This window comes from Watersipora subatra, chromosome 3 (genome assembly GCF_963576615.1).
Source record: "Watersipora subatra chromosome 3, tzWatSuba1.1, whole genome shotgun sequence".
Taxonomy (NCBI): Eukaryota; Metazoa; Bryozoa; class Gymnolaemata; order Cheilostomatida; family Watersiporidae; genus Watersipora; species Watersipora subatra.
In genome coordinates this window covers 21,683,554-21,698,253 of record NC_088710.1, presented here as the reverse complement: position 1 = coordinate 21,698,253, position 14,700 = coordinate 21,683,554, and the positions used below count along the sequence as shown (strand labels likewise).

Genomic DNA, 14,700 nt, shown 5'->3' with positions numbered 1-14,700 from the left:
GGAAAATCGTTGGAAATCACTCATTCAATGTCTTGGTCAATTCTCCACGGGAGGCAGAACTCTATCCCAAGGCTATTGCTTACTAAACCGTTTAAGAAACAGATAAACAATTCAACAAACAAAACTGTAAATAAACTATATGAACCATACAAGTTGACACTAATTAACGGGCGGACAAAAAGTGTCATAACTGGTGTCAATATAGACTAGAGGCAGCGACCTTTGACCTTCTCTTAAGGTGCACCTGCTCAACTAAGTTTCTTGATTATTTATGGATTGTACTTCTATAGCATCTAAAGCTAAAGGTGAGATAGTTTGCTCACGTGAGGTTAAATAGTGAAAAGGAGAATGACAGCTAGTGGGATTCTTTGAGAATTCATAAAAATTACAGCAATTTTAGATTTTATTGAATATTTTCATCGTTATAAATTTATTATATTGGCAACTTGTTACGTGTTTGATATTTTTTTCATGATACAAACACATAAATACAAATTTAGGTCATAAATTTAATTCATGCATTTGTGGAATATTTTAGAGTAACAAATTTTTTTAATCTGGCTATTTAACTAGATATCTCTCATGTAAAAAATATTAATCTTTTTGGAACAGTAAACTATTTATCAAAACCATAATAGTCTAACAATTTTTGATGATAATTTAATTGTAATGAAATCTTAAAGGATCGACAGTGTATTTAAAAATATCCTATTTGTTTAGGCCTGGGTAAACAAGAATTATGTCAATTTATGTTACAGAAGGGACCTGATCTCACTACTTATGTTACAATACTAATAGGTCCAAGGTTGCTGTCAGATTACCTGCTGTCTGTTTGACTCAGTTCTTGGGTACCCACGTCAAATACATTCATGACAAAAATTACTTATAATCTCTTGCAGTTGTGGGGGTACCCCATTGAAAACTGACTGATTCATGTGTCAAAGTCTATGCTCTCCCCCTATGTGTACTCCCTATGTGTACCTCTATGTGCTGCCCCTATGCATACCTCCTATGTGTACCTTTATGTGCTGCCCCTATGCATACCTCCTTTGTGTACCTCTATGCGCTGGGCCTATGTGTACCCCTTATGTGTAACCCCTTCTATGTACTCCCCTATGCGTATTCTCCATGTGTAGCCCTATGTGTACCCCTTATGTGTAGCCCTATGTGTACCCCTTATGTGTACCCCTTATGTGTAGCCCATATGTGTACTCCCCTATGCGTATTCTCCATGTGTAGCCCTATGTGTACTCTCCTATATGTATCCCCATGAGCACCTCCTGTAAAACCCCCTATTAGTAGAACAGGAGGCCATCAAAAAGCTGTCAAAAAAGTGATTTATTCCTTTTGAAGGTGGGCTACGTGATAAGAGTGGTAACTAGATCTAAATTTTGAGCTGATTTCAAATATCTGGTTTCTACACTTGTCAGATTGTTCATTTTTGAGCAATCTTATTAATTTATTATTTTAATTAAATAAATGGCTGTAGCTTTTTATGTGCTTCTACCCACAATGTGATAAGGAAAATGGCATATAAATACTAAATAATTAGCAATAACCTAAGTTAGAATCAATTCTGATAACACTAAAATATTTATTATTCATATATTAGAATAATATTATAATTGTGTTATATAATATTATGATAATATTATGTGTTCTCAGTTTGGTTGGTTGATATTGGGGCAGCGTTAAAGTTCGTGATTGTTATTCCGCAACTCCTATATCATTACAGATCTGCAAAACAAAATGAAAAGTAATTTAAAGACTTAGACCATGTGTATATAATATTTTAGTATACATATATTCATCATTAATGCTTATTATGTTGAACCGTATACTTTATTATGCAAGTGAAATTGCAATTAGTCAGTCTTTCATACGGTATGACACATACATATTCTAATCAAATATGAAGCACACCTCTGGCTACAATACTACTCGAATACTAACCTTCTAATTCACAGTCATCTGAGTCTTCTGCATCACTACTTTCATATCCATCCTCTTTATTTCTATTGCTACAGCAGCTGTCTGTACATTTGAGATCTGTATTGTTGTACTGACAGCGATGAGCCTGGCACCCAGTTTTGTATCGACAAAACATGTTATGAGCACATCAGGAGGTGCTGGTTGATGTGTCATCCATCTAGCTTTAAGCTCTCCACCTTCCATAAACCATCCTTGTTGCTGGGGGATGGGGCATTGATGATGATTTGCTTGGCTCTTCTCCATATCGCGGCCTGATAGGCAGCCCTAAATATATGGAGATTTAACTCATCTAGTGTGGGTGGTAGGTTTGATTGTGATGTGCGAAACGGTCAGCAGAAGATCTTATACAGTGCTTCATTGATGAAATTTGTCTCTTCACCCTATAATCTGCATATGAATGTCTCAATAGATTTTCTTATTGCACCATCAACTTCAAAATCTGTTCCTAATGATTTCAGTGTGTTACAGAATTGTTCTTTAGCAGCTTGAAGAAAGTTATCTTCCCTTTGGAATAGAATGCGTTTACACTGCCGCATCCACTTAGAGCATAGAGCCTGAACAGTGCTTTCCATCATTGGGGTGTGAGGATGGTAGACAGACAGCTTATGGTTACATATCTCAACTTCTCCTTACCACAGCAGTAAATGAGTTTCTGTGATGGCAGCTCATCCACTAGAGCTAGACAGATATATGCGTACCCCTAGTATTGATAAATCAAAAGTACAAAATTTGGCCGCTACGCTGATCAAAACTGACTGTTGACTGTGTAGTCAAGGCGAAGGACTACTGAGAGGGGAGTGAGAGGCAAAGACGGAGACTCGGTAGAGGTGAGTGGACGCATTTGCTGGCAGTGGCAATGGAGGATATAATAATATTACTGAGATGCTTGGTAATGAAGTTTCCATTAATTTCGAACACTGATTGACACTCGAGCCGCAGCGTCTAATCACATTTCGGCATTAGGCCAATTATGAAGTGGTCGGCTTGGATGACACTGATTTCAACAGGGCTGGACACTCTGTGACAGGTACTTGAGCCTGCAACATGCGTGGCTAACTATAATACTCTACAGCACTCCATACACGCCTAGCAAAGCTCAATGAGACCGGTCAGTATAATTAGAATAAATAGACGAGCGTGAAAGAGCTAGCCTTCATCCTATTGGTCGGTTGTCAGAGGGAAAGTGTGAAGAGGTAATATTAAATGGTAAGAAGGTAGTAAGCGATTTAGTTTAAGGAAAGCATGTCTAGACGAATGATTACACAGCTGAAGGAGCAATCACAACTTCAATACTAACTACGCTTCAATCACTTTTGGGATTGTAAAACAAATCAGACGAAGTCTACTTTTCCAGAAGGTGCGAGATGAAGACCGGTCAACAGATCTCGGTGACTTTCTTACTGCTGACTTGGTTGAGTTACGGACTCGCTAGAAGCAGCAGATACTCGCAGAAAACTTGTGAGGAGATTACGATTCCTATGTGCAAAGGAATTGGCTATAATATGACATATATGCCTAACCAGTTTCACCACGACAGCCAAGAGGAGGCGGGTCTGGAGGTACATCAGTTCTGGCCTCTCGTAGAGATTCAGTGCTCACCAGACCTCCAATTCTTTCTCTGCAGTATTTACACTCCGATATGCGTAGAGAACTATGATGGACCGCTACCCGCTTGCCGAAGCGTCTGCGAACGGGCCAAAGCTGGCTGCGCCCCCCTCATGGGACAGTATGGTTTTGCATGGCCCGAACGAATGAGTTGTGAACGGTTTCCGGAATACGGAGACACAAAAAATCTGTGTATGGACTTCAATACGTCTTCAGTAACTACCACAACAGCTGTGGCCAAACCTACGCACGCCGCTAAACCTGATTGGAAGCCTCCTGAAGACGTTCTAACCATAGATACAGGTATGTTAGCCAATGCTTTAGCGTTCTTAAATTTCAAAAAGATTAGAGATTCGGTGTACCTTGTAAGGGATATTTAAAATTTTTCCCAGAGTACCAGCAAAAAGCTGCAAGGCCAAAAATGGCTAAAGCATTGCATTGCATGATTTAGTTAAGCAGAGAGTGTGTCACACGTCGCTCTCTTATTCCTTCTGTAGTACATTCACTGAATTCAGGCTATTTGACCAGTCATGTTCCAGTTTTACCTAAATTCCAAAGTCCTATTTAGTCATTCCTCATCTGAGAATAAGCAGATGTTTTTGTGTGACCAGCAGTCTTGCAGAGATGGTGGTATCTAACAAGATGGGCCTAGGGTCTCGCAGGCTAGTCTGCAAAAGCAAGGGCAAAAAATAACCAGTAGATTTCATGTGATTATCAGACAAGAATTGATCCTAATCGCTAGCAAAAAATTATTTCCGATATAAACCTGTAAATAACCTTTGTATATTGAGTGTAAGAAAGAGGGCATAACTCTACATAAATAATAACCATATTTGAGTCGCTTGCCAGCAGAACTGGCAGTACGTGCAAACTATATTTTTTATTAAAAAAGAAGAAACTAATGTAATTTTATAAAAGTAAGCAACTTTGGAAAAACCAAATAAAATTAGAAATTTTTTAAAAACATCACACTTTGAAATTGTAATCTGCCTTTTGTGGTAAAATTCTAAAAATGAAATATGGTTGATTTTTACTACTCGGGTTTGAGGGATGACTAGTATCGTGTGACGTTACCTAGACTAGATACGATCAGAGATTAGTGCCAGAACAAACACTAGCTAAATGGAATGTTTTCTCACAAGCACTTAAGCCTAATGACAGCTTGACATACAGATCAGCGTGTTATTGATACAGTTTCACGCGTAACGAGACAAACAATGCGCAACGCTACCCAATATGAGGTACTGCTGATCTGACACCTTACACATCAATATTTCTCAGATTTATTTTTATTAAAAAATATTTATTTATAAATAGCAATTTAGAAATGTGACAGGAATTGTTAAAGAGAGCCGGCAAGGTTTCAAGACAACATCATTGCAACTCTGACACAAGCCTTAAAGTTTATTGGGGGATAAATACACCTTTGAATTTATGATATTTGTTTTAGAGAAAAAATCTAACTTTTTTGTGAAAAAACTAATGAAATAAAAGAGCATTTATTGTTCCTGACCAATAAATTTTATTATGGATTATGGACTGCCACTAAAAGTTTATACATTTTGACATTTCACCACAAAAAGTAAACAAAAATCGTGTAATTTTGAATGCTTAAATGTGACTCCAAAGACTTGCATCAAAACAGATTTTCATGTAATTTGTGCAGAAATTTGAAAAAACAAAAACTCAGATTTGTATGCATTTCTGGGTTGCTATTAAAAGATGAGCAAAAGGAAACTTTAGGCTAATATTTCAAAGAGTACATAACCACTAAAAATATTTTTTTAAATATAACTCAACGTTCAATGTATACAGTACATCGATTAATCCATTGATTTGCTTTGTGACGTGTCATGGTTGAAGATAGTCTTGTAATCACACTCGGCTAAGCCTACATTCAACTGTTACTATACAGGAAGTGCCTGATAAGGATGGTTTACACAAAGCGGCATGTGAACATTGTTGTTATCTTAAAGTGCCTACTAGACAAATCCTATTTGTAAACATCAAATTCTCTGGCAGAGCGCTCCATTACTGATGAGTTGAAACATTTGTTCTTTTTGTTTTCCATTCGTTTTCCACAATTAAGCATTTTTCATCTATTAGTTTCCTTTTTTGACCATTTTCAATCACATTTGTATCGGATCATTAATACATGTTTTTTTAAAGTAAAATAATAAGTCGATCATCAATTCTTTATTTTGGTCGGCTGTCTAGTGTTTAATTCTATTGGTCAATATTATAAACAAACAAATCGCTTACAGTTCTTTATTCTGATTGGCTGCCCATTGTTGAATTCTATTGGTCAATAATAAAAACAAACAAATTGCTCAATAAAAATTATTTTTGTAACTAAATAGCCATTAACAAACAAATTGCTTAATAAAAACTTTTTCTGTACTGTACTTTTATGAATAATATTTAAATTTGTGGGAAATGTCATTAAAGTATTTGATCACTAAAATCATCAAATATATACCAATTTTTAACTTGATTTGCTGGGCTAGAAAGAAACCCTGCAATTTTAACATTAGCCAGAACTCTGGGAAAACGTTTAAATGGGGTAGACAGCAGACGGTTGGAGGCTAATCAAAGTTAAGTTGACACGCCGCCGCTTAGAAGAAATGTGCAGTTGTCATATTAAGGGCCTCAGTCACGTGTATTGCATAATAGAGCTAATAGGGAGCTGAAGTGGACATGTTTCATGTATCGTGTGTACATATTGAGTGCTATTGTTGCATACAAATATTGTAACGTAAGAAAAATCCACATAAGGATAATATTGACTCGTTCGACCAGACATCCTGTCGAGAATGTCGTGAAATTCCAATTTGATCAATTAAGGTCGAATTTCTTGAAACGCCTGAGGTTGTAACGCAACTGTATAGACTAGAGGTGAGGCAAAGATGTTCGGCAAGACAAGACTTCGTGTCTGGGACAAGTCAATTACTAAATACGTTTGACATGCGGCAAAGCTAAGATGATGCGATGTCAATACAAATGTGACATATCCTAAACGCAAATAATCCCCTCCTATGTTTGCCTGAATAAGAGCATTAACATTTTTTCACATCTTCTGGCTATAAAAGAGTCAAAACCTTACAAACTTTTCACGTACATGTTAGAACATCGTGTGATGTATTAGCTTAAAGCTTTACCAGAATGATGATTATGAAAAGTTGTTTTAGATTGGGTCTCGATGAGCGTTTACCGGTTATAATATGACATATTGGATTAAAATATCAAATCCTTCACCTGGAAGTCCTGCTAGGATAGTTCTCCTGGTGATTACGAAGACTTTAAACCACTCAGTAAAAGGGTGTTGAAGATGGCTTAAAGCCTTGACTTAACTATTTCCTTTTACGGTTGCCCAAGTGCTAGATCTCAGATCACTGACCCAGCTAAATATTAGGAAAGTAAGAGCCAATATTAAATTTTAAGTTTGCCAGATAAATGACATAATGCGATTGTTATCGTAACAAATGAAAACTATGTGTTAGCCAGTTTTTATAACAAAAAAGCATAAAGTTTTTCTTTTAGTGTTCTAGAACCTTCCAATTTAAATTTTGATTATGAAAAAATATATAAAAATATTTATCACTTCAGGTGAAAATAAATTTTTTTCTGTTATTAGTCACTCATGATTGCCTGTTAGCATTTTTAGTTCAGCCATTTCTTTTGGCCCATAGACATCGAACTTCACTATCTTTAGTAATAACTATTAAGGAACAATAACAATGTTAAGATCTGCAGTTTAGCAATTAAGTTTACGCTTTGTGCTAAACTTATAAGATTAGGGGCGATACCAATAGCTAAGGATAGGGATGTCCTTGCAATTACAATAACACTATTAACGATACTGAGCATAATAAAAGTGATAACAATACTTCACACAACTACTAATACCCATATGTCTGTGGCCGGAAGTTTCATAACTGATACTCACGATTTATGTTTGTAGATATTCTGACGACTGACTGTCAGTGCTCGTGTGAGAGCCCTCTTCAGATGCTCAATGAAACCTCAAATTATTACAACAAAGCATCGACAGCGGGCATTCAGCACTGCGCCTTAGGCTGCCGAAACAGCTACTTTTCGCCCGAATCGAACAACTTTACCAAATTCTGGATCGGTTCATGGAGCATCCTCTGTTGCATCTCGACTTTATTAACAGTTATCACTTTCATCATCGACAGCAAACGCTTCGTCTACCCTGAGCGACCAATAATCATCCTTTCCGCATGCTATTTCATGGTCGGCGTTGGATATATCATCAGCATCGTAAGCGGAGAACAGATGGTTGGATGTAGTGGGTCGACCGTTCATTATGGTACGACAGGACCTCCGCTTTGCACTATCGTCTTCCTTCTCACCTACTTTTTCGGTATGGCAGCATGCATTTGGTGGGTTATTCTGAGTCTCACTTGGTTCCTTGCTGCCGGACTCAAATGGGGTCAAGAGGCAATCGCCAGCTACTCTCAGTATTTCCACATCGTATCCTGGGTCATCCCTTCCGTACAAAGCATAACTGTTTTAGCTATGTCAGCTGTAGATGGTGATCCAGTGTCGGGAATATGTTTTGTTGGAAATACTAGCAAAACCATGTTGTGGGCTTTTATTTTAATTCCTTTATTTATTTATCTTATTCTCGGCATCTCTTTCTTGCTCGCCGGTTTCATCAGTCTTGTCGGAATACGCAACACTATCAAACAGCAAGGAGAACAAAAAATCAACAAACTTGAAAAACTCATGATAAAAATCGGAATATTCTCGATAATATACACAGTTCCAGCGACAGTCGTAATAGCCTGTCATCTTTACGAACAACATCTAAAGGACGAATGGGAAGAGACAATCGCGTGCCCATGTCGATCTGAAAAGAGGAAACCAGACTATTCGGTTTTCATGCTCAAATATTTTATGTATCATATAGTAGGCATCACTTCAGGATTTTGGATCTGGTCGGGAAAAACGATTACTGCATGGAGACAATGCTGTAGCAAACTTTCACAAAACCAGCATTTCGAGAATGGTGATAAGTACGTTGGCGTTATATATCGACGCACACCTCCCGCCCCGGCTCCGAGTACAAAAAGCCTGTGTCCTAGCTAAGGCTATCTAGTAGTGTAACCTATAGTATCTATTATGTTAATTATTATATTTTTAAACAATTCTGCTCAATACACTGTAAGTGCTACGTTATATTTAACTGAGGCTTTTCAATGTCAAATGTGTTGGTATTAACATGATATTGTCCGCTTTAAAATGTATTATTATATTTGACACCCAAGTGTCAATAGGTGGTCGGGCCTGCCACAATTATAGATATTATATTACGATATGGCAATTGACCAGTAAGAGCAGGTGTCTGTTTATGCTACTAGTCTAAATGGTGGTTCTTACACATTTTCCAGTCATGTTCTAAGAATAAAGCATGAAAACCATAGGCTATTAAAAGTTGCATGTTTACTGTTTCAGAACCAGCCTCTCCATTTCAGACCAAAAAAAAAACAAAAGAAGACAACAAATCTATTTTCTATGGTATCTACCTGATGATGGAATCAAAATTAATTGGAAACCAGGAATGGTGATTTGTTGCTTCATCTATTTTCTCCCGACTCCATCAGAAAGTCACTCAGTTTAAAACACAAACAAACATTGAATTTGCTGCTAGAATGATTAGGTTCATTAGAAAATAAATTAATAACACATTGTGTAGCAGATGAGCTGAAGATGTCCTCCAATTCTCAAGAATCTATTCTAGTTGGTTGGCTAATTGTTGGGAGTCTCTCTCTCGACCACTCCGACGGTTGAGTGGAGGCGGGAGCGACAGATGGTCACTAAAAACAGCTAATTTGTATTTCATTGCTAGACTTTGGAATCATAATGAGTGATGAACAGATTGCGGTGAGCACTTCACACCAACTGCTGTAGTTTGAGAGTGTTAGGCTGGCTTAACCGCCTCACCAGGGTGAGTTAGGAATGTAGTCTAGAGGTGTTGGGCATTCAGCACCACTCCATAAGAGGGTAGGAGGACCTGCCATGACATGTCTTAGAAATAATAACAAAGGAAATGATTTGGAGAGCCCTCGACGAAACAAAAGTAATAGTGCAACGTAGGGCAGCTGGACAGCCTCAATTTGTTTAACACGCTAACGTTACAGCGCTGCGTACTCCCCTCACTGTCCATCTCTCTTGCTTCTATTTGTCTCTCATCACGCGTGCGTCATATCAGCGGAGGTCTGTCATCTAGAAACCGTAGTAAATGGTTTGGTGCTGATCTCTGGTGTGCCGTCCATCGATGACGTTAGCGCGAGGTCTAAAATGCTAGCGTTTGTTTAGAGCTTTTTGCACCACTTGTCTTATTCCCAAATTCTGTTATTAACAGTGCACTTTGTTCATTATCATCATGATAATTGACTTCATGACCACAAACTATAAACATCCTTGACCTTTTAATTCTATTGGACGTATACAGTCACCTGAGTATCCCAAAAAGCAGCTTGCGTCTCATAAAGAAAACACTGGCAGGCATGACTTGCAGAGTTACATTGGCATCATCACCATGTTTTTTCTAAACATTATTACCATAAAACATGAGAAAGTCCAGTCAGTGACTTAACTCTATTGATGTTGGCATATAATTGTATGCTTTTCAGAGAGTAATTTCCCAGAACATCATATCATAGCCTTATGTTTATTAGTCACAACAACCCCAACACCAACATTCTCTGACTGTTCATAAACAAACAGTTTTTGCATAGAATTATTTCATTCCCAGGGGCAATAATTTTGTGAAATAGATGCTGATATTAACACGAAGAGCTGGAGCTTAAACAATTATCTTATACAATATTATTATACATTATCATTTTAGAATATTATGATGGAATATTATTATAGAATTATATTATAGAATATTGTTATGTAATATTGTTATATACAACATTGTTGAGTCGGTAGCACTGCACACAAGCAGGGATATATATGTCAACTGTTTCAATTTGTTGCAATCGCATTTTACCAACTTTCATTTTTAATCATTCCAAGTTGATTGAACTATTCTATTTATCAAACATACTTGGAGTTGAACTGACTTAAGTTATGGTTTCAGCAAACATGAGTGCATCTAGTTGGTTAGATCTAGAGCAGTTCTATTACTAGTCTAAAGTTCTATATATAATATAGAACTAATAATTAATATTAATAATAATAAATAATAATTAATAAATAAATTAATATATAATCTATATATAATAGTTCTATTACTAGTCTAAAGGTTAAAAATAAAACTTCAATTGTCTGTAAATGTTAAGATATTTAAAAAAGTAGATTCATGGCCAAGAAAAGGATTAATGCTAGTAAAATGACAATCTTTACTATAATAAGAACCGTAATTGTCCATCCGTCTGTCCAAAGCCACCGTAACAGCGGTGGCAAAATGGATTGTTTTGCAGGAGACTTGGGGTTGAGCCGTATGTTTTGCAGACTCGTGCATTAACCCCTACACTACTTTGGCCCCCTTACCACATCATCAAATAGTTATGCATATACATTACTCATGACGGTCTCTCCTGGTACGCCGGACTGGCAGGGTACTAGTAAAAATAACAATAAAGATGTTGTTATTGAACCAAAATAGTCTTTAGGACCAGCTTAGCTATATAAAGCTTTTCTATTAGAAAAAGAAAATTCGGAGACACAAGCTACTGAGCATATTTTGAAATAGTTAAACAAAAACTTTCAAAAATACTGTTTGGAATTTACAGTCTAACAAATGTTTTTAAATATTGAAAAACAAATGACCTTTGGCCAGTACAAGTACTGGATTTGACACAAATTCTTTTACTAAACAACACGCAGACTATCTCCTACATTTATTCAAAGAACTATTAAAAACAAATAACATTGCAGACACTAAAGGATACCAATACTTCAAGTGACATGTGTGTGACTACTAACTACTATTTAATCGTAACAGCGTGTAGCAGATTGGTTACTATAATTATCCGTCTGCAACCCTCAATCTCACCAATTTCTTTCCGCAAAATTGCCACATATTTGGCCTCCCTTCCCATCGCTCCAAATCCATTATTGGTTAACTTTATTGACAACTAGTGTTGGCACCCTAGCCGCATTGACATTTGACACCATCTGACACCAAATATGGGAAACATTCTCTCATATAAACCAAACTAGCTAGAAGAACAACAACGTTATCATTCTCGGCTCGTTCAACAGTCAATCGGCGAACATGATTCAAGATTTCTACGCAAACAAATCATTCAGCAGCTCTGATAAGTAATGCCATCTGCAGCTCGCTGACACCGAATTGTTTTTCAACAAACTCATATCCTATCATACGTTTGGTTTACCGAAAATCGTTATCTGCATTCCATTCTATTTTTAAACATTCATAGATTGAATCTTAGGTACAGTTGAAACATCAAACAAACCATGAAACTAACTTTCTCTAGCAATAAAACAGCATTGTGAAATAATCTCATTATTGTTGCAATGTTGAAGCAACTCCAAATTGGTTGTGTCAATAGAGGAACAATATAGCAATCAGATTACGGTTAGGGAATGACAGATTTCTGATTTATTGGTTATTAATACTGATTGATGCTGCAATAAACAGAATGCATGTGTCATTAAGCTGTATGTGTCAGTGTCGAACTGCCGTTCAAAACCAGACAATTGATTTTATGGGTAGCTGGTCTAAAAATAGGCATAAGCTATTTTGTGAAATAACCAGTTTTTATTAATCTAAAGGCTTAGCTATATTAGAAGTAAATTAATGAGTTAACAAAAAGAATTTTCTCTCGCAAAGCATTAAAGGACAATTAAATAAGTTAGACTAAGAGTAGCAAAATACTTTTTTACTAGAAGTTACTTTTTTACCAGAATCGTATATGGTCTATTTTGTCTCACTCTACTCCAAACTGATCTCCCTTTTTATTGAAAACTGATAAAGAAATCAGAAGTTTTTAAAAATCCTGCTTTAGAACTATGCTACCTAATTTACACAGTTATAATCAGTGTCTAATTGCCCTTAATGCAGAGGAGCTAAATGTGTGTTTTTAGATATTTGCTATTTGAAATTATGAAATAGTATTTCCAATCTGCCTGACCATACATTATATTCCTATTTCTCTAAAATAACTACTACACCTTATACCAGACACAAGTACCCTGCTAATTTATATTATAGAACTAAGTTATGGAAAAATAGCTTTTTATTCCAGTACACATAATTTATTTTACAGTACTATTTTTTGTCTCACAGACTAATGCGCTCGGAACGGCATTGACCAGTTTAAATAAAATTAATATCTATCTAGCCTGTTGTCTTCTCTATCAGCCATCAGCCCTCTAAAAGACTATACCTTGTCACCAGGTCAACCTATCTTAAATAAACAGGATGTGGCATTTGACATTTACTGATTTTTCACTTATCAACATGACAGCCTTATCTTCATGAAGGTGTGACATGCCTGCATTGTATGCAAATACTGTCTAAAGCCTATAAATAGTAGAAAGTATTAACTTGGAGTAAATGAAAAAACTATTTTAGGATCTGTAAAAACTTGAAAAAATTTTTATGTATGCGAAAAAAATGAAAAAGTCATTGAATGTGTTAGATTGGCGAGTATCTTCTGCTCTGTAAGGTAGTCAAGTTTTATTTTTTATAGTTTCTGCCAGTATATAAGATAATATAAACAAGTATTGGCTAGCTTAATCAATATTATTTACTTGCAGTTGATTTTGGTCTCCATAAAGGTTGACTTGCAACAAAATTCACATTACAGTTATTTGGTATCATAAGATTCACCAAGTCTTACTCTGTTGTGTTGTCGGTACAAAATATATGGGAATGTGATTGCAAGCACTTGAAAGCTAAAAAACGAACAGTTAATCGCAGCCACACGAGACCGCCGTAGTTTGGATTCGCTTTCCAAAACGGCTCAAATGGGACGTAGTTGTTACGGGATGGTTTCTGTTTACACTTTCATGAGATCTCATTCGTCAAAATACATGTATTTTCACAAATATACTTCACGCATTCAATAAAACCATGTCCATTGTTCTTACGCGTCTGTTTTATCATCATTGTAATGCTGTCACTTTTAGCACTGATATCTTATAACTTACCGTAAAAAATCGTTAAACTTTTTAACCTTACTTCGAAGAAGTACATATCATTGTCTGATAATCATGACGAGCCTGTTGGTTACCTGTGATAATCGAAAAGTGCTGCAAAAATTAATTTCGAAATTTTATGTCGCATGATCAGATTACGACTTGACAATTAGTCCAAGCCGAAACAAAACTGTAAAGTAGCGAGCATCTATATTTGATAAGGGGTCTTCGGTAAAACCCGAAGTGTTTGTCATAAACTAGTGCTACGATAAGTTTTATATTGAGCTTTTTATTGGCCTTTCAATTCACGTGAGAACATCGCGTGTCAAAACAATAACAAAATGTAATGACTACATCAGAGAAATAAACTTATTCCAATCGACGGTGGTTTCGGGATGGCGGCAAATAACTGTTCGTTTTTGAGCTTTTAAGAGCTTGTAATCACATTTCCACGTATTTAGCACCTACAACACAACAGAGTAAGACATGGGGAACCTTTTGATACCAAATAACTGTAATGTGAATTTTGTTGCAAGTCAACCTTTAAGTTTGCTCTAGGGGTGCTCATAAAAAAATACAAAAACATATATAGCCTACCTATCGTAAAATGGGGTAATAATGATTTGTTTTGAGTTGTCCTGTACATGCTGCTGTTAGCCATATGTGACAAATATATTGATTACATTATCATATTGATTAATAAATATCGACATATTGATTACTTTATCATATTGATTATTGAATATTGACATATTGATTACTTTATCATATTGATTATTGAATATTGACATATTGATTACTTTATCATATTGAGTATTGAATGTTGACATACCGACAACTTTATCATATTGTTTATATATATTAATTATTATTTTATCGACAACCTCAAACAAATACAATAAAACGTTTCAGAACAGGCCACATGCAATTGTTGTAAGGCAAGCGTTCAGCTATTGTAGC

At 36.1% G+C, this 14,700-nt stretch overlaps 1 protein-coding gene across 1 annotated transcript; it reads left to right on the top strand.

The window, feature by feature from the left end:
* Window positions 1–3,079: 3,079 nt before the first annotated feature.
* Window positions 3,080–9,041, top strand: LOC137389640 (frizzled-8-like). Its single transcript, XM_068075702.1, has 2 exons — window positions 3,080–3,900; window positions 7,559–9,041. Exons 1-2 carry the CDS (start codon window positions 3,357–3,359, stop codon window positions 8,707–8,709), a joined length of 1,695 nt encoding a protein of 564 aa, XP_067931803.1. The 5' UTR covers window positions 3,080–3,356; the 3' UTR covers window positions 8,710–9,041.
* Window positions 9,042–14,700: the final 5,659 nt, after the last annotated feature.

Coding starts and splice junctions, on each gene's coding strand:
- LOC137389640 (XM_068075702.1), top strand. CDS start 3,357: ATGAAGACCGGTCAACAGATCTCGGTGACTTTCTTACTGCTGACTTGG. Junction 3,901..7,558: donor CGTTCTAACCATAGATACAG/GTATGTTAGCCA, acceptor TTATGTTTGTAG/ATATTCTGACGACTGACTGT.